Source organism: Scyliorhinus torazame, chromosome 10 (genome assembly GCF_047496885.1).
Source record: "Scyliorhinus torazame isolate Kashiwa2021f chromosome 10, sScyTor2.1, whole genome shotgun sequence".
Taxonomy (NCBI): domain Eukaryota; kingdom Metazoa; phylum Chordata; class Chondrichthyes; order Carcharhiniformes; family Scyliorhinidae; genus Scyliorhinus; species Scyliorhinus torazame.
This window is the reverse complement of record NC_092716.1, coordinates 21,743,817-21,765,067: the sequence shown is the minus strand read 5'-3', so window position 1 is coordinate 21,765,067 and position 21,251 is coordinate 21,743,817. Positions and strand designations below refer to the sequence as shown.

At 46.5% G+C, this 21,251-nt stretch overlaps 1 protein-coding gene across 1 annotated transcript in view; it reads right to left on the bottom strand.

Moving 5' to 3' along the window:
* Positions 1-525: 525 nt before the first annotated feature.
* The window catches only part of LOC140430385 (chromodomain Y-like protein 2), a 177,859-nt gene continuing 157,133 nt past the window's right edge, over positions 526-21,251 (bottom strand). Inside the window, exons 5-8 of the mRNA XM_072517842.1 lie at positions 15,191-15,401; positions 11,917-12,060; positions 4,989-5,141; positions 526-1,210 (exon numbers count right to left, since the gene is read on the bottom strand). Of these exons, the coding sequence (XP_072373943.1) occupies positions 1,148-1,210; positions 4,989-5,141; positions 11,917-12,060; positions 15,191-15,401 (571 nt within the window). The 3' untranslated portion in view covers positions 526-1,147. The remainder of the gene's footprint in view (positions 1,211-4,988; positions 5,142-11,916; positions 12,061-15,190; positions 15,402-21,251) is intronic.

Genomic DNA, 21,251 nt, shown 5'->3' with positions numbered 1-21,251 from the left:
CTGAGGTTAGACTGACTGGCCTCGTGGCCCTACCCTCCAAATTTCTCTTTATAAATCATTCCTCCTTCACAGGACTGAAAACAATCTCTTGGACTACCCCTTTGTGTCTTTTCCTTATCCATCTGAACGCCCTCACTTGCCACTTGGTGCCCATTTCTACCTTTTTCAGCACTCCCGAGATATCATCCTGAGGTGGTTTCTTTAAATAGATGTTGTTGTTTTCACCTCCAATTCCCAATGATGTTTTGTTCGCTGACAGCACAGCGTGCAGCTCCATACAACATTCAGTCACCTGCAGTCACACACATTTCACTTACCTCCCCCTGCTGCAACTCCAAGATCATTTAAACCCAAGAAACAGTCCACTCTCGATAATTCATAACCCTGCTTAGCTGGGGTTACTGGGTTACAGGGATAGGGTGGAGGTGTGGGCTTAAGTGGGGTGCTCTTACCAAGGGCTGGTGCAGATCCAATGGACCGAATAGGTTCCTTCTGCACTGTAAATTCTGATTTCCACAATTTAGTTTTATTATATTCCGTAATACAAATTGACTGATAAAAATGCAAAACAAAATGACAGATTATTTGAATGAACCAACTTCAAATTAATAAAAGTAGATTGCAAGGTAATATGCATATACATAACTCCTGTCAACCTTCCATTTTTACCAATTGCAGGTTTAGGTGAGGCAACTAGCTCATGGCTTTGTTGAGTGCGGTTAAATAGCTAATGGTAAAGAGACCCTTTACTAAAGCACTAATGAGTTGAATTCAAATGGTACGTAAACATCACGGCACATGTCAAAGTCACAACTACAATTATTTAACACCTCTGAGTCACAAGGTTTCTCGATTTAAGTTACACTCCAGTGACATGATCGAGGCTGGCATCTGAGGAAATGACATGCTGAGGGTACAATGTACCGTTGGAGGTGGTGTCCTTCGAATGGTACGTTAAACCGCCCGAGCTCTCTGCTGGACGCGAGGTTCCGTGACATTATTTAAAGACAGGCAAATTCTGCCAGTTGCCCCGCTCAATGTTAGCAGGTGGCTTTGTGGGAGCTTGCTCTGTGCAAATTGGTTGTCTCGTTTCCCTGGCTTTCAAGTGCTTTACGATGTCCTGAGGCTATGAGAGAGGCAGGCTGTACTAATGCAAGTTCTTTTTCGTAGCCACCGCTGGAAAAGAAAAAGCGTAGGTAACTGCATATTCCTTAAGTAAAGAAAACAGAAAAGCAATATCACAATCGGCTGTGTTCAAAAGCCTATCCCAGTAGAGTCCTAATCAATTCATCCTAACAGCTGTTGCTGCAAGGGAAAATGTATACCTTTTAAGAGGTGAACCGGAGACTTTGTAAGCTGGCAATTAGACAAAACAAAATAAATTATCTTTCAAATTGCTATGTGTGGGTGCTAATGACATTTCACAGTGCAGCTATTAGAATGGTGTGGTGCATGGGTAGACTCCAAAACAGAAATTAACCAATGCCTAGCCAACGCAGGGTAGCTGAAGTAAGCACTAGGCCATGGGAAACCTGTCACGCACTCACAAATATTTCTCAAACTCCTTTTGTGTCCTTCGAAACCACTGGGGTTAAATCTAAGACGTCTTGCTCACACTTTGCAGCCCTGTCGCTGTGTAATCTAATTTACAGAAGAATAATGGCACTAATGAATCATCGTAGGAATCAGAAAAAAACCCACTTCAGCAGGAAGGGGGATAAGATCACCAGCACTGTAAATCAATAACTTTTCCATTTGTTCCGGATCACTATGGGCTCGCAGTTGAACAGGGCATGAGCAGAAATGTTGGTTCCATACACTGCCTGAAAATGGGAACACTTTTATACAGGGTTAGTAATTCTTAATTAGCTCTTGGTTTCTGCAAATCCGCTTCCTATGTACAGGTCCATATCAAATTTCCTAAACATCTAACAATAAAGGAATCCTTAGCGCATAATTTCCTTAGAACTGCTCCTGATCCACCGCTACAACTATGCCTGAAGTATGTTGTAAATGTGTGGTGTTAATTGTGGCTTAGTTGGAAGCTCCTCCACCTCTGGTTCAAAAGCCTTGGGCCGGGATCTTTAGGATGGCGGCGTTTCCTTTTAACCTCCTAGTTTGCTGTCTGTGAGAATAATTACATTTGGGTGTCTGCCTACCTGCTTGCTGTCATCACAGTTGCTGCACGTGAAGACACCCCGTTGAGTTGGCGCTGGGTTTAACCAGCCATTGGGAAACCACGCCAAAGGGAACACAAGATCTCGTGAGGGTGACTTTCTCTGAAGTCAGTGGCGAGCATTCACTGCTGATCACAATATCCGGCCAATGTTTACAAAGTTTATCTCGCGACATCCATTCGGAGCACAGGAGAGTACCAAAGTTTAGCTGCGTTACATTGGCAGGCCATCCAATTTGAAAATCCCCAACCATTCCAATAGGTCCATTTGGGATGTTAACTAGTAAGTGGCCAAAATGCACGGGCGCTGTTAAATCCAATCATACGACCTGGGATAGGAGCCCCAACAGCAGGACGAACAGCAGGGAACCCATTCAACCAAATAATTTCATATCATTTTATTGGGAGCAGCTTTTCCACAATATATAAATATATTAACACACATGAAAAATACAACTTCTAAGGCACCCAGAAAAGTGTTCATACACTAATTACAAAAGCAGTAGACAGTTTGTGTAGGTTTCTGTCTTACACAAGTTAGTCATCACACATATCAGAATTACCTGGTACTTTATAGAACATATAGATAATATATCTTCGGTAAGAAAAAGGGTGCCCACACCAAAAAACAGATTGCTAACAATTTTTAAATAAACACAGCCCCCATTAACTTACAAAAAAGTATTTTAAAATCCCACTGTGTTTCTGCTGTGGCATAAATACGTCTAACAAGTTTCTGACAGACACACAGTCGAACCCCAATAGGTTTCCGTTGCATTACTGGTCCTCTTGATGCAGGGCACTGTCCTCCGAAAGTGTCCCATTTTCTTCACAAGTGACAGGGATTACCCAAAGGTTAGACTTCAGGTTTCCCAGTGCGATGATTTTCACACATCGAATGCTTTGTAACATGAGCAGAAAGAACAGCTTGCAAAAAAAGAAATATTCACAAAGTGAACGGCGTGATTTTTTTTTTTAAAGATAGTTTGTGTCAACGTTCAAACACAGCAGTTTTTAATGAGGAAGGGGCAAAAACAGTGTTTCATAGACATCAAAAACGATATATATTGGCACAAAGCATTGAGGTGACATAGGCAATTGATGAAACCCTCAGAAAACATCTACTTCCGGACCACAAACTCTTTAAAGAAGCATACCGTCAGGTTTTAGGTAATCACGTATAAAAGAAAGTTTATCATTTGAAAAAATATATATCGTCTTGCAGATTTACCATATTTTTGGGGGGATATGGTATGCCAAAGTCAACTACATAGTTGGAGAAGCAAATTGAGCAAAGATGAAAATCAAGTGTATGTCTCCACGAACCAGCACACAGTCTATCCTATACTTACAAGGTGTAGATACCAGTCAATGTTTAGAAAGAAAACATCAGCAGTTTATAATGAACACGCTTCGATGTGTCCAACCCCCTTCGACATGGCTTCCCATTTTCTGTTAGTAAATACTGCATTTGTGCCAGTACCCAGACATAGGATTTCCTAACAAGGAAACATCCATGTATTTTTCCACAGCTAAACTGAAACCAAACAACTAGTAAACTCTTTTCAATTTAGTGACATAAAACCCATATCTTCTTTGTAACTCACTCCTCTGAGTCACTTTAACAACACACACTGTGTCTGATTAGTGCATTTTTCTTTAAATAAATTAAAAAAAAGAAAAAACAAAACTCACTACTATTTTAGAACGTGGAATATGACTGATTGGCTTTGGACCTTGAACTGGTTGTACGATAGCATTCTACATCAGAAGGTAGGTTTTCATGGCATTCCACATGGAAAAAGAGTGCTTCGCAACCAGAGTATTCCTCCTGTACACACATCATATTTGGTATACAAACCCTGCTTGTATATTTTATGGTTCAAAATGGAGCTATATATGATCGTATCAGTCCCAATTAATGCCTGCATGGCCAACTGAAGTAGTTGGGACCAACTCAAAAGTAAAAATGTAGAAATAAACATTCCCAATAGGATTTTCACCCAGGACCCCAAAGGTCCGCCAGAAAAAAATATTGTGATCCATTAAACCTTATTGTTCAGATAGCTGTAAGGCATAATAAATACATAAAATCTTCTGTTGTGTATCTAGAGTTTGACATTTTTTGGGAAAATAACTATTTAAAAAGTTACCGAATGAAAGCTCACAATCTTAACGTTTTTCTTTCCTGCATTTCTTCCTGATGGTTCAGCCCTCAGGTAATAATTGCAACAAAAAATCGACACCAATCAAAGACTTTCATCTCTTGAAACTACTTAGGCCCATTGAAAGAATTGTCAATTCCCCCCCCCCCCCCCCCCCCCAAACTAAACTGATAAAAAAATGAGTCTAAACATACAACCGTGACATCCTCCCTCGTCTTTGTGGTGGTTCAGGAGCCAAAAGGATTATCTATGAATCATTCCTTTAAGTGTTATTCACAAGCACAACATTCTACATATATTGGGTAAATAGGTCTCGTCAATTTGAGATGGGACAATATTGGGAATTTTAAGACCAGTGATAAAACAAAATCACATGGCAGAATTTGATTAGGAGTGCCACCGTAGCTGGAAATGCATGCAGAGAGGTGTTGCATCCAATATATCACCCACTCAGGCATATTTGACTGAACGCATCAGTGCCCATCAGGTTAGCAAAGACATCTGCTGGCCAGTTTGCAATGCGAGTAGCAGCTAAGTCCAACTGCTGGAGCATTAGGCTTCTTAAGATCAATTGTTAAGTCCATCAACTCCCTTTGCAGATGCTGGAATAGTGGACAGTACTTTCAAGTCTTACAGTGGCTTCAAACCTCATAGATTTTTTCCTGCAAGTAGCTGAACAAAGAATCTAGTCCTTTCGAAGAACTCCACAGCTGCTTCAACATCTGGCATTCCCTTTCATTCACCTCTTCCAGGGCAGTTTTGAGGAAGCTACGCACCAGACATTTTGATTCTTCCAGTACCTGAAGGTGAGAGAAAACCCCCCAGAATAAGCAAAGATAAACAACGCACCTTTCCTCAGTGACCAAAAACCTAAAAAAAAACCCTTGTGAAATAAATACCAAAGGAGGTGGATTTTCAACTTGTTGCCCAGGTGTACAACTGACAAGAGGAACGCTGGAAAAACTAAACAGATCTGGCAGCATCTGTAGGGAGAGAAAACAGAGTCAACGCCTCAAGAACGTCTGGCTGATGAGGAGTCAGACGGACTCGAAGGATTAACTCATTCCCTCCCTGAACCCTTCCAGCCTGTGACCTATCCTTTAGGACCCTACTTGAAACCTACCCCTTTGACAAAACTTTCTGCCATCTGCCCTAGCATCTCCTTATGTACCTCAAGCGTCGTTTAACAACACTCCTGTTAAATGCCTTCGGATGTTTCACATCTGTAGCAATGTAAGTTGCTGCTGCTGTTACTTTGCAGGAGCTTCAGGTTCTTCTCCAGTCGAGGTCTTTTCACATCTACTTCAAATTCACCTGATCCCTTTGTTGGCAATTATAAAATGTCAGAATATAATTGAACTTTGTTAACCAGAAGGCCCATATTTGATTACTATTCTGTGCTGAGATGGATTATCTTGTCCAAGGTGTAGTTGGGAAGAGCACAGCTTGTCTCAGGACCCGTGCTCTCTGGGGGGGGGGGGGGGTAAGAGTTTGACTCCGTCTTCTGATCACCATCTAGTGGTTGTCAAGGCAGTTATAAGATGAGAATTAACTCTCGATTGTGCCAACCCCTGTCTCCTGTCCCACCAGGGGCGACAACACTCTTGACCACTGCTACTCAAAAATCAAGGGCGCCCACCGTTCCATCCCCCGACCGCACTTTGGGAAATCAGACCATAAGACGGTGCTCCTTCTCCCGGCATACAAGCAGAAACTCAAGTGGGAGAATCCAGCTAAGAAGGTTGTGCAGTGCTGGTCCGAGGAGACAGAAGAGCTCTTATGTGACTGCTTAGAGACAGTGGACTGGTCCATATTTAAGAACTCAGCGACCAACTTAAATGAGTATGCCACCACCGTCACAGACTTCATCAGCAAATGTGTGGACGACTGCGTGCCAAAGAAAGCAGTACGTGCGTTCCCCAACTGGAAACCATGGCTCAATCGCGAGATTGACTCCCTACTGAAGGACAGATCTGAGGCGTTCAAGGCAGACGACCCTGACCTATAGAAGAAATCCAGGTACGACCTCAGCAAAGCCATCCGAGATGCCAAGAGAGAATATCAAACCAAGCTAGAGTCACAGACAGACTCTCGGCGGTTGTGGCAAGGACTAAACAACATAACGGGCGACAAAGCGAAGCCGGACAGTATCTCTGGCAGCAGCGCACCCCCCCCGATGAACTCAATGCATTCTATGCTCGGTTCAAGCAGGTAACCAACAATCCGCTGTCGAGTGCCCCAGCAGCCCATAATTCACCCATACCCACCATCACAGCTTCCGAAGTCAGATTTGCCTTCCTGAAAGTGAACCCTCGGAAGGCGACGGACCCGGACGGGATCCCTGGTCGTGCACTCAGAGCCTGCGCGGACCAGCTGGCAGAGGTATTCGCGGACATCTTTAACCTGTCCTTACTCCACTCCGAGGTCCCCACCTGCTTCAAGAAGACAACCACCATACCGGTACCAAAGAAGAACCAGGCAACGTGCCTCAATGACTACCGACCAGTGGCCCTGACTTCAGTCGTAATGAAGTGCTTCGAGAGGTTGATCATGAAGCGCATCACCTCCATACTTCCAGAATGCCTTGATCCACTGCAATTCGCATACCGCTGCAGCCGGTCCACATCAGACATCATTTCCCTGGCCCTACACACATCCCTAGAGCATCTTGAAAACAAGGACTCCTACATTAGACTCCTATTAATTGACTACAGCTCCGTCTTCAACACCATAATCCCAGCAAAGCTCATATCAAAGCTCCAAAACCTTGGACGTGGCTCCCCACTCTGCAACTGGATTCTCGATTTTCTGACCAACAGACCACAATCAGTAAGAATGAACAACAACACCTCCTCCACAATAGTCCTCAACACCGGCGCCCCGCAAGGATGTGTACTTAGCCCCCTACTCTACTCCCTGTACACACACGACTGCGTGGCAAAACTTGGTTCCAACTCCATCTACAAGTTTGCTGACGATACGACCATAGTGGGCCGGATCTCGAATAACGATGAGTCCGAATACAGGAGGGAGATAGAGAACCTAGTGGAGTGGTGTAGCGACAACAATCTCTCCCTCAATGCCAGCAAAACTAAAGAGCTGGTAATTGACTTCAGTAAGCAAAGTACTGTACACACCCCTGTCAGCATCAACGGGGCCGAGGTGGAGATGGTTAGCAGTTTCAAATTCCTAGGGGTGCACATCTCCAAAAATCTGTCCTCATCCACCCACGTCAACGCTACCACCAAGAAAGCACAACAGCGCCTATACTTCCTCAGGAAACTAAGGAAATTCGGCATGTCCACATTAACCCTCACCAACTTTTACAGATGCACCATAGAAAGCATCCTATCGGGCTGCATCACAGCCTGGTATGGCAACTGCTCGGCCCAGGACCGCAAGAAACTTCAGAGAGTCGGGAACACCGCCCAGTCCAGCACACAAACCTGCCTCCCATCCATTGACTCCATCTACACCTCCCGCTGCCTGGGGAAAGCGGGCAGCATAATCAAAGACCCCTCCCACCCGGCTTACTCACTCTTCCAACTTCTTCCATCGGGCAGGAGATACGGAAGTCTGAGAACACGCACGAACAGACTCAAAAACAGCTTCTGCCCCACTGTCACCAGACTCCTAAATGACCCTCTTATGGACTGACCTCATTAACACTACACCCTATATGCTTCATCCAATGCCAGTGCTTATGTAGTTACATTGTATATGTTGTGTTGCCCTATTATGTATTTTCTTTTATTCCCTTTTCTTCTCATGTACTTAATGATCTGTTGAGCTGCTCGCAGAAAAATACTTTTCACTGTACCTCGGTACACGTGACAATAAACAAATCCAATCCAATCCAATCCCCACAGAAGAGGTTCCCACACACAGAATGGTCCCATGCATGAGAGCTGTTGTGATTCCTTCCAACAAGTTTCAACACCTTCGGGAGAAGAGACCGATCTTTAAAAAATTGGTTGGAAAAAATAAGCAAATGTTAATTTTTTCTTTCTTGATTTTTTTTTCAGGGGATGTGGGTGTCGCTGGCAAGACCAGTATTTGTTGCTCATTGTCTTTGGATTCAGTGACTTACTAGGCCATTTCAGAGCGCAGTTAAGAGTCAATCACATTGCTGTGGGTGTGGGGTCACATGTAGGCCTGACCAGTTAATGGAAGATTTCCTTCCGTAAAGGACATGCAGCTTTCCAACACATTGATTGATGGAAAATACAAGAAGGGTCCCCTGGAATGTCAGGGTTTGTAGAAGAGGTCCTTGGAATCTGGCCAATGCCCATGGAAATAGGAGAATATGGGGAGGAAAGCAAATTATTTTCTCCAAATGTCGAAATACGTTCCTCTGTCATGTTCTTCTTTATGTTCTTGAGAAAACTATTTAGTGATCAAAACGTTCCAATCACAAAGTGGGCCCATTACTTTGTTTTTGCTTGTAAATATCACCTGATATTCTTGCCTAAAATATATCACAATTTGATATTTCCTGAGAGATTACAATCCTGATACTCTTTCTCGCACTGAATAGATTGGAGACCCAATGAAGATGTCACTTCATTGGCATCTCTACAAATTCTTGCCTAATACACCAACAGGACTACAGAATGGATGGGACTGCACATATTTCCATGCAATTTGACAATAAAGCAATAAATAGTTCCATTACCGGCTGCTGTAGTACCCAAGGTACACCGGTTGGTGGTTATGAACAGACAGGCTTACAAGATATGAAAATTGCACAATCATGTCAAGAGCCACTGTCAGAAATTTGCTTTAAGCAAGGAGACAATCTGCAAACCTTCACTCCTTTCAATTAATTAGTCCTTCATGCAAGCCCACAACATCATACCAGTCGACCTACTATATTGTTTCAGGCACTAATACAGATGACTTTTGAGTGACAAGAACAAATGAGAAAGGTGATGTCTTGCCTTCCATTGTTTTCTTCTCTGTTCTCCGAAAGTACTTTGTCCTTCATAAGCGTCATATCTGCTTTCTCACTCTTACCTGTTCGTAATACTGAGTCTGTGCCTATTGACTGATTCCCAAACATGGCTGTTTAGCCGCACAAACTGCCTCAATGATGCGGTACATGGGATTGGCGGAACACCATGTGACTTCAGGGAAAATAGCCAACTTCAGGACGAGCAGTCAAAGAGCCCAGAGGCTGGGATTATCCCAAGGTATATGAGGAACCAGCAAATACACACATTCACAAATGTGTGCTATACAAGGGAGTGCATGTGACAACACATAAAAGTATATCCTAAGTTGTGTGGAGATAAATCATTCTGGGTACAAAACTGAGACTGTGGAAAGTGCAACACCAGTCTGGTTTATACCTGGGTAGAATATGGGGCAAGTGAAGAACACAACCCCTACAATGTAGAATGAGGTTTTTCGGCCCATCGAGTCTGCACTGGCCCTCTGCAAGAGCACCCTACCTTGCCCCACTCCACTGCCCTATCCCCATAACTCCACCTAACCTGCACATCTTTGGACTGTGGGATGGACTGTGGGAGGAAACCGGGGCATCCGGAGGAAACCGATGCAGACACGTCGGGGAGAACGCGCAAACTTCACACAGTCACCCAAGGCCGGAATTGAACCCGGGTCCCTGGCGCTGTGAGGCAAGAGTGCTTGAAGTGAGGCAGAAGCTTGAGGTGAGCCAGATTATACATCCCAGCAACCCTCAGTGCTCATGTGAAATTCAAGTCAATGGATTTTGAAATTTGAGAATCATAATTTGAAGCAAGGCACAAAAGTCTAAAAATAAAGCCTTGCCTTGCAAGGGATTTGTAAATAGTCCACTACAATCTAGCATAAACCACAGTTACGTTGTTTTGAAGTCTTCGGGAAAGACTGCCCAGTTTCGACTGATGAGTTGCCGTAAGGCTGGTAATTGATGGTTGATGCTATTTACATCAAACCTATTTTGTGAGGCGTCATCATTTTTGTCACATTTCAAGCAGGCGATGTGACAAGTAACTCATGGCTTGTCGCATCAATGGATGTCAGCTTTATCAAACTGCTGCTGTATTATTAATTTCACGCATGTTTTATTCTCGCAATCTTGCTTTATCAAGTACACAGTGATTTCAGTTGATTGCTGCAATGAATGCCCTTCACTGTGCATCAATCGATAAATTGAATTCAAAGGAAAAAGGATACTTGGGAGAGTGTGACAAGGTTGTAACTTAAGGGAGGGATTTGGCTAAGTCACATTGTAAATGTCAAAGTGTATCCCGCCTGTCTTATTAAAGTAATCTAATCTCTGTTTCAGCCTTGACCTTCATCCTTGATGATTGTGACTCTAATGCAGCTACTCTGGTTCGCCAAGTAATGCAGCTAATCTACAAGACATTCAACTCAACTCGAAACCTAACTCTTATATTATTGGTTTCTTTGCAGCTGGGGGCCTTTCCCCTCAATGCCAAGCCCACTATAATACAGCCAACTGGTACGGCATTTGAGGATTCTTTGCTGATTTTACTCTCTTGGTACTCGTACCTGTCCCAAAGAAGCAACTTAAACCAGAAGAATTATTCTGTCATGGGATGGGGGCGTCGCTGCTGCCCATCCCCAAATGCCCTTGAACTCAGTGGCTCGCTCGGCCATTTCAGAGGGCAGTTAAGAGTCAACCGCACTGCTGCTGGTCTGGAGTCACATGTAGGCCAGACCAGGTAAGGGCGGCAGACTTCCTTTCCGAAAGGGCGAGATGGGTGTTTACCAGAAGCGATGGTAGTTTCACGTTCACCACTCGCTTTATATCCCAAATTTAATGAATTTAATTTAAATTCCACCGGCTGCCGTGGTGTGATTTGAACATGTGCTCCAAAGCAGTAGCCTAGGCCTCTGGATTTCTAGTTCAGCGACATTAACACTCCGCCACTATCTCCCCCCACCCCCTGACAGAAGTTATCTTATTTTAGCTCCATAACGCTTCCATAAACCTTTCTGCAATAGTAACTTAACTGACATCCATCTCTCCGTTCATTCCACTGTGGACAGATAGCATCATTTGCCTCATTGCTGTTACGTGGAATCCTTCTGTGTGCTAAACTGGTTGCCCACGTAACAACAGTAAAGAATCCTTTCTAAATGTTTCTCTTTTGCATATCAGCAGCTTTGAACAGAAGGGCAAATTAGAATTTACTGTCACTATTATCGCTTCATGCTCAGTTCTTGTTTGGCATATCAATGAGATCCTGCTATTTGCAATTATCTTTTCGAGAAAAATACATAACTTTTTTAAAGGAAATTTAGAGTACCCAATTATTTTTTTCCAATTAAGGGGAAAGTTAACGTGAGACCCACGCAAACACGGGGAGAATGTGCAAACTCCACACGGACAGTGACCCGGGGCCGGGATCGGACCTGGGTCCTCGGCACCGTGATGCAGCAGTGCTAGCCACCGCGCCGCCTGAAAAAAAAAAATTACTTCAAATTGTGGGATGTGTCCTTTAATCAGCGAACAAGGACCGTCTAGGGTTTGTAAAAATTAAATTGACTTCAAGGTACCCCTCCCACAAACATCTTGAGCCATAAAACTAGTTGTAAACTTGCCATTGCACTGCAGGACGCCATTTCCTTCACTCGTAACATAACTTCTTGACTAAACGTTGTTGGCCAGAAGACCTGAGACACCAGTCCCCTACTGCACGCTTCTTGTGCAGTTAACTTTCTCCCACAAAACAGCATTTCGTTTGCCTGCAAGAGGAAAATTACATTTATGTAATTGTTTTTCCGCGGCATTCACGGTTAGAAAAAAAGCCTCCAGTGTTTTTTTTCTGAGATAAGACAGCCAATAAACGTGGCAACTTCAGTATGACACGGTGTATGCTACATAGTCTTAAACCATACGAATGCACGGGTTAGGCAGCGAGTCAAACGCACCTTGAACATTCGCAAAATGGAAACACAAGTAGAAAGAAATCCACCAATGGTCAATCTCAATGTGAAATATTTTGGGTGTAATCCTTTATCCAAATATGGTATGTCCTAGGGGTGCATATCTCCAAAAATCTGTCCTGGTCCACCCACGTCGACGCTACCACCAAGAAAGCACAACAGCGCCTACACTTCCTCAGGAAACTAAGGAAATTCGGCATGTCCACATTGACTCTTACCACCTTTTACAGATGCACCATAGAAAGCATCCTATCAGGCTGCATCACAGCCTGGTATGGCAACTGCTCGGCCCAGGACCGCAAGAAACTTCAGAGAGTCGGGAACACCGCCCAGTCCAGCACACAAACCTGCCTCCCATCCATTGACTCCATCTACACCTCCCGCTGCCTGGGGAAAGCGGGCAGCATAATCAAAGACCCCTCCCACCCGGCTTACTCACTCTTCCAACTTCTTCCATCGGGCAGGAGATACAGAAGCCTGAGAACACGCACGAACAGACTCAAAAACAGCTTCTTCCCCACTGTCACCAGACTCCTAAATGACCCTCTTATGGACTGACCTCATTAACACTACACCCTGTATGCTTCATCCGATGCCAGTGCTTATGTAGTTACATTGTATATGTTGTGTTGCCCTATTATGTATTTTCTCCTATTCCCTTTTCTTCTCATGTACTAAATGATCTGTTGAGATGCTCGCAGAAAAAAACTTTTCACTGTACCTCGGTACACGTGACAATAAACAAATCCAATCCAATCCAATCCAACCTTCCCACCAATCCTGAAGGGATTGGCTCCATCCTGCGATATGGCTTTTTGGAGGCCACTGCCCGTCCAACACTTGATCCAAAAGGACGTAACATAAAAAGGCGCATCATAACTGGACAGGGACAAGACAAATCTTTCCCTCCCAATGCTAAGGGTCTGAAGTGAATCTTAACATTCGTCCTGCTGCCCCATCTAAGACCGGTTACCTCAGCACAGACAACAGAATAGGACCCTGGACCTTACTGTTTGGCTCAACTGCTCACCAGTGGGCGGCGGGCGGGGGAGGGGGAGGGGGGGGGGGGGGGAGAATCCAGCCCTAAGTCTTTTAGATGAGCCCTCATATCAAGGCCACGTCAGACCTCACAGGTGCATTTCGAGTTCACATGGCACTATTTATTTTAAAGGGCAGCAATGAGTTATTCCTGATATTCTTGGTCAATATTTATACCTCAAACAATATCACCATCTGGTCACTGTGGGAGCTTGCAGTGCGCCAACTGGGTGTCATGTTTTTCCACATAGCAGCGTCCGCCACACTTCAAAAGCACTCCATTGGTTCTACCAGCACTCTGTGACATTCTGAGGTTCCGAAAGGTGCTCTATAAATGCAGGTCATTCTTTCTTTTCTCTTGACATCTGGAGACACGGGGATTGTGAACTAAAGGTGTCTTCTTCAATTCTCCAGCCTAACACAGCACAGGCTAAAGATCTGAGGGCAACAAATTGAGGACGCTCTTCTTTGTGGTGTCTGACACCCTGTAGAGAGCAGCTTTTACACATTTAGGGTCTTGCTGTAGCTATTCGGTTGTAGCTATGGTTCCTATAAAAAGTCTCTGTGCCCCATATTTTGAGGTGCCTGTAGTGTTCAATGCCTGACAACACAGGTTCTCGCTGCCAAGGAACACGTGGCTGGGAGACCAGGGAATCCGCCCATATGCACCTTCAGTTTTAAAGATGACTGGCAGAAATATAATTTTAAAAAAGCAAAACAAAAGATATTTCAAAGTTAGAAGGATTTTAATTATTTTTTTTGCCTGTTGATACATAAACTCAATATGTATTTTATTTAAATTATTTATTTGAATATATGAATTATTATAATTCATTTATTATAATTTATTATAGCATTATAATGTTTATTTAATTAAATAATTTAATATGACACATATAATTTATTTACTGCAATATATTTGTAATGTATTTATGTTTATTAAAATATATAATTTATTTATAATTTAATTCATTCCATGTATTTTATTTGATGATGCAAGTTGTGCATCCTCCCAGGCACTTAACAATTTGCCAAGTATTTGGTTTAGAAATGCCGAATTTTCACCTTGCGGTTACCAATAGTTGTAATTTTCGCCAAATATTTAGAATTGCTGACCCTTGTTCTAGAACTGCGCCACTAAAATGTGCCGAGGGCTATTGCTGGGACGAGAGACAGGAATCCCAGGTCCCCAGTGACTGATGTAACCCTCCAATCATTTAAAAAGCAGCCTGTGAATCTGCCCCCTCAGTGCCCACAGTGGAGCCGCCGCGGTATTCACGTCACCGGATGCTGATTTCAACTGGTGTTTGCATCACTTACACTAATTGGCCTTTTCCTTATGATCTGACTGGTCTGCATCATGTCAAACATGAAATAGGACAACACAACCATTCTGACTACATTAAGCAAAACTGGGAAATGTTGGAAACGCACGGTAGGCAAAACCTAGCATCCTTGGGGGGGGGGGGGAGAGAGGAGTTGCTAATGCTTCAAGTGTCAAGCTTTCGGCAAAAGATGAAGCAGAAAACAGTATATATAGACAGATATGTTTACAGTCAATGGAAGAGGATGTCTCCTGAAAATAAGCAGCAGAGTGGCTAGCACTGCTGCTTCAGAGCGCCAGGGACTCGGGTTCGCTTCCCGGCTTGGGTCACTGTCTGTGCGGAGTCTGCCCTTTCTCCCCGTGTCTGCGTGGGTTTCCTCCGGGCGCTCCGGTTTCCTCCCACAAGTCCCGAAAGACGTGCTTGTTAGGTGAATTAGACATTCTGAACTCTCACGCCGCGTACCCGAACAGGCGCCGGAGTGTGGCGACTAGGGGCTTGTCACAGAAACTTCACTGCAGTGTTAATGTAAGCCTACTTGTGACTAAAGTAAAGATTATCGAACTCACCAGAGCGACTCCCATTATCTGTGGAAAGGTGTATGATGAACATCCAGCTGGCGTTAGACGTATCGTCGCGTATGGAGTCTGGAACCAGGCTTTTTCACTAGCCCACACAATGTCACAGAGCGGGAGTATAGAGGCTCCCAGGCCCAAAGCCGGCCCATTGACTGCCACAACAATGGGTTTCTTAAATTGAATGAAGGCATTCACAAAATCCCTGAAGGAAAAAAAAGCAGGAAAAAAACCTCCCATTAGTCGCCAAAAACAGATGATTCCTGACGAGCTGGTTCATCTAGGAGCTGAAGTAGAATTTCTGACATTGTACATTCTAACAGCCTCCAGTCACGTCACTGAGCACAGCTCCTGTTGCTATAGCGCAGCCACCACTTACTCATTGCAGCTCCAGATTAAAATGGAAGAGAAGCAATTTTGAACTTCAAACTGTGGCAGTCATAGAATGGTTACAGCACAGGCCATTCAGCCAGTCATGTCCATGTTAGCTCTCTGCAAGAGCATCTCATCTAACCCCAGTCCCCTGCCTTTTCCGCATAGCCCTGCACTTTTTGTATTCAGCTAGTTATGCAATTTCCTTTTGCAAGCCACGTTAAATCTGCCTCCACCACACTGACAGACAGTGCATTCCAGATCCTAACCATTCACTGCGTGGAAAAGATTTTCCTCACGTCATCCTGGGTTCTTTTACCATTTACCTTAAATTGGTAACCTCTGATTCTTGGCACTTCCACCACTGGGCAAAGCCTGTTCACCATAGACAAGACACAAGTCTTGGTCTATGGGGTACTCTTGATTCTTGCCTGGATGAGAGCAGCTCCAACACCACAAGAAGGTAGACATCATCGAGGACAAAGTAGCCCACTTGATTGGCACTCTTTCCACAAACATTCACTCCCTCCACCACCAACGCACAGAAGCAGCTGTGCGTACCAACTACTGAATGCACTGCGGGAACTCACCAAGACACCTTCCAAACCCATGACTTCTCCATCTAGAAGGACAAGGGCATCAAACACATGGAAACACCACCACCTGGAGGCTCCCCTCCAAACCACACACCATCCTGACTTGGAACACATCATGGTTGCTTCACTGTCTCTGGTCAGAATCCTGGACCTCCATCCCTAATAGCACTGTGGGTGTACCTACTCCACATGGTCTGCAGCAGTTTAAGAAGGCAGCTCACCACCACCATCTCAAGGGCAATTAGGAATGGGCAATATATACTGACCTGGTCAGCGATGCCCAAGTCTCATGAATGAATTAAATAAAACCTTCTCCAAGCTACCTACAGAACTGTATGCCCCTCATCCCTGGACACATTTCTGCACCCTTTCTTTTATTGAGATTTTACATTTCATAACAAAATAACACAAGAAAGGTACAGAATAATACAGCACCCAAAGCAAGGAACGGAATAAAAAACAGATGGCTCAACGCGCATGAGCAGAGGAAGGAAGAGGAGAACGATGTCACATTTGGCTCAATACCATCATTAAAGAAAACTGGATAACCGCCCCAGCAGACAACGAGGGAGGAAACAGGATGAGAATCGGACAGTCTGACAAAATGGCGCACCCCCCTCCCCCCCCGCCCTTCCCCCATGCCGCATAGCCCCACAACCATCCCAGAAGATCAGGGAAAACTTCCACAGCCATGACCTCACTAATGTACATCTCCCTCAGCTCCAACAGCATCAAATGACCCAACACAACCCTCCATATCAGGCAACATCCTGGTAAATCCGGAAGGATTTACCAGGATGTTGCCTGGTATGGAGGGCATTAGCTATGAGGAGCGGTTGAATAAACTCGGTTTGTTCTCACTGGAACGACGGAGGTTGAAGGGCGACCTGACAGAGGTCTACAAAATTATGAGGGGCAAAGACAGAGTGGATAGTCAGAGGTTTTTTCCCAGGGTAGAGGGGTCAATTACTAGGGGGCATAGGTTTAAGATGCAAGGGGCAAGGTTTAGAGTAGATGTACGAGGCAAGTTTTTTACGCAGAGGGTAGTGGGTGCCTGGAACTCGTAAACCGGAGGAGGTAGTGGAAGCAGGGACGAGAGTGACATTTAAGGGGCATCTTGACAAATACATGAATAGGATGGGAAGAGAGGGATATGGACCCAGGAAGTGTAGAAGATTTTAGTTTAGACGGGCAGCATGATCGGCACAGGCTTGGAGGGCCGAAGGGCCTGTTCCTGTGCTGTACTTTTCTTTGTTCTTTGTTCTATTCCAGATCACCTTCACTCATGTAGCAACAAGGAATGGATCCGTGTCACCCACCCATGTAAAATCAAAGGACAAAATGCATGGAAACCCCAGATCTACAGGGCGTTACAGCCATACTACACACCGCAACAAGACCCCACAACCTAGGCCCAAGGCAGAACCATAATTATAACGGGAGGAGAGGATCGGCAACAGAAACAACATGCTCGGCCGATGGTCAGGCATGTAGGGCCTCCCAAGGTAGAAAAGCAAAAGAACAAAAAAAATCAGGAGCCCCCTCCACCCCCAGATGAACCACAGGATATCCATCCACCAAGGCACAGAACCCGGCCCATCCCCCAGCTCCAGTGCACCAAACAGACAAGGAAACAACCCCCGCCCCCCCCAAGAAGCCCCTCCCCGCACACTCGGAGAGGTACATCCCTAGCCCCGTAGGGGTAACAGGATACCAGCTACAGCACCAGGGCCTGGCCTAGCCCAGCACTAACCCACACATAAAAATCTATACCCCCCAGGGCCCACCCCAAAAACGTGCACCCATATCGAGCCTGTACCCAACCCCATCCAGGGCAACGCACGACAAGAGGATGATTACTCCAGTCCCAGCCAAGAGACAGGGGCTCCCACCCAAGAAGATGAATCGTCACGACACCCAATGAATAGACTCCCCTCTACCCGGCACAAACACAGAAACCCCTCCCCCACCACAATCCACCAAGCCAGATCAGGAATATAAAAATCCAACACCATGCTTACCTGAATGAAAAGAAGAATAAACAGCTCCCAGGGGGGGGGGGGGGGGGGGGGGGGGGGGAATACCCAGCTTACCGTCACTGAATGCATATCCAAAGTACCCTCCATCCTCAACAACCCACCCACCTCAATAGTCCAGGAGAGGAACACAAAGAGAGGTCCAACAGGGGGGAAAGAAAAACTCAAGCTCCAAGGAGAAGACAGGCGGAACCCAGTCCTCTCCAGAATATAAACTCTGCCCAGGCCAAAGAAGGATGAAGACACGGATTCTTAATTCAAAGAACATCAAATAACCACAAAAAAAAAGCAAACCCAAAAGAAAAAACTGAAAATTCAATTGCTACGCTCGAATCGCCTCGTCAGATTTAACGGAGTCTCGCGAGACCTCGTGATCTGGATCCCGCCCTGACTGGACGTAATGTAGATCAGCAGATTTAAATGTTCGTTGGTGGGATTCTCCTGGCGCCCAGGACGGGAGACCTGGCCAGGGCTCCGTTTAGTACTAGTTACCACTGGACCAGGCGTAATGGCACCTGAGGGGATCCCCCAAGCCATTAGCGACCCCTGGTTGACTGGATACAGGGCCGGGTGGCACTCTCTCTGACACCTGGGCACCCTGGCACTGCCAACCCAGCACTGCCAGGGTGCCCAAGGTGGCACATTGCCAGGAATTGGGCCCGGAGGGGCCCAGGGCTAGGGGATCAAAAACGGGGGGGGGGGGGGAATCAGGGCAGCCAGACAAAATGGTGCCCCGAACAGCAGGAAATTATATCAAGCGTGGTCTCGGCAGTGAGAAACTCCCTGAAGCCAATAAAAAGTTAATGTGCTGTTGAATAGCAGGGTGCTTCTTGGCACTGCAGCTGCCAGGAAACACCCCACTAAACACGCCCAAATTCAGACATGGCCTTTTCCCCGGTTAAATCGCACCAGTTTGCCATGTCACACAAGAAGGCAAAGGATAAGGCAGGATCAATGAGCACTATTCAGGATTCCATCGATCGAAGCATGAGACACTATCTTTTCTACCATCACATCTCTCCGAAGCCCAGGTGGTCCACAGCCTATGGGACATGGGAAATGTCTCGACCAGCTCAGCCAGCTCCAATCCTTCACGATGAGGATCGGGAACAGGATGATATAGGACCAGTGATTTGTGGGCGCTACTGACCCCCCCCCGGCCACGCACACTGGATACGCTGTGCTCCATTGAATCTGATGCACACACCTTCCAAATCAAGATTACCAAAGAACGGCAGCCCATTCTCGAACTCATCTCCCATCTCTTGCCCCAAGGGGACATCCCATCCGGCCCCAAACTCCTGAGCACGTCAGGATATCAGACAAATCATGCAGGAGGATTTCGACGACACACATGGGGCCCTTGACTAGGGACCGTGTTCTTTCAAGAGCAAGAACCCTCTCAGCTGCCTCCACCGCTCTTCTAAAGGTGCTTTGCAGTCCCTCGAAGTGAGCTCTGACGACCTGTATCGCAGAGTCAAAATTCTCAGTCAAGGCAACATCTCCAAAGGCAGCCATCAAATGATGTACATAGCACCGCTAAGGCAAGACCCCGCTCATCAGCAACGACAGATTAGAAGACAAACAGAACGGAGCTCCCGATCTCACAACCGCTCCCCCGCTCCCATCACGTCAACTACCCCCCTCTGCACCCTTTCTAATGCCTTCAGATATTTCCGAAAGTGTGGTGCCCAGAATTGGACTCTATCCTCCAGTTGAGATTGAACTAGTGTTTATTAACGTTCATCATAACTTACTTGCCTTTGTATTCCCTGTCACTGAGAGAGAGAGAGAGAGGAAGGGAGGAGAGAGGGAGGAGAGAGGAGGGAGAGAGGGAGGAGAGGGGAGGGAGAGAGGGAGGAGAGGGGAGGGAGAGAGGGAGGAGAGGGGAGGGAGAGAGGGAGGAGAGTGGAGGGAGAGAGGGAGGAGAGGGGAGGGAGAGAGGGAGGAGAGAAGGAAGGAATGAACAATAACAATAGCAACAACAACAAGAAGGTGGCTGCAAAACAAGGTGGGAGTAAGTCCCCTTTGTACTGTTTGTTTGTTTGCTGGGCCCCTCCCGGGCTGAGGGCCCGGCCCTGCCCAGCTGGGCCCCTCCCGGGCTGAGGGCCCGGCCCTGCCCAGCTGGGCCCCTCCCGGGCTGAGGGCCCGGCCCTGCCCAGCTGGGCCCCTCCGGGGCTGAGGGCCCGGCCCTGTCCAGCTAGGCCCCTCCAGGGCTGAGGGCCTGGCCCTGCCCAGCTGGGCCCCTCCCGGGCTGAGGGCCTGGCCCTGCCCAGTTCTCCCAACTGTCAGGCCTTCCTCATTCCATCTGGTGAGCTTGTTCCGGGACGGGGTCATTGAGTGGTTGCTGGGCCCCTCCCGGCCTGAAGATCCCTTACACCAGCAGGGAGGAGATCAGTTCCATTGGGTGGTCGTTCTAGGGTGGAGCACAGACTGTATTTTGCTGAGCCCTACTTGGGCCGAAGACTTCTTTAAACCAGCGTCACTTACCTCAGTGTGGTGACCTAGGGTGGGAGCACGGACTGTGTTTTTTTTTGCTGGGCCCCCTCCTGGGCTGATGATCCCCAATCCTCCCACCCTCCAGCTTCACCCGGAGTCTCTCACCTCAGGCACCATTCCATCTACGGTGCCCCACCCTCCTGTGTTGCTGACCTCCTCCAACAGTGCTCCTTGTTCTCTCTTCTCTTCCCTTCCCTGCTTTGCTCCCTTGTATACTTTCCAAGAGGAGAGTACGTCCTTCCACATCGCTCTTCCCCTGACAATCCCCTTCCCACTATCTATTTCCTCAATTAAATTCCAACGCGACAAAGCCCTCATTGGGGTGGGCCTGGCACTTGCCCTGATGGCGACTCCATCTACGCCAGTGGTGGGGCCGACCAGAGCCGCCTAATCGGGGATGGTAGCCTCCTCGGCCTCCACTGCTCCCGCAGCCCCGCCACCTTTCCGGTTGCTGACCCGAAAGCTGGGCGTAAAGTGCGACGCTCACCCCACCGTCACCATAGAGGCGTGCGTTCGCGCGATGGCCGGGGTCCTCGGCCCCTCAGCCATTAT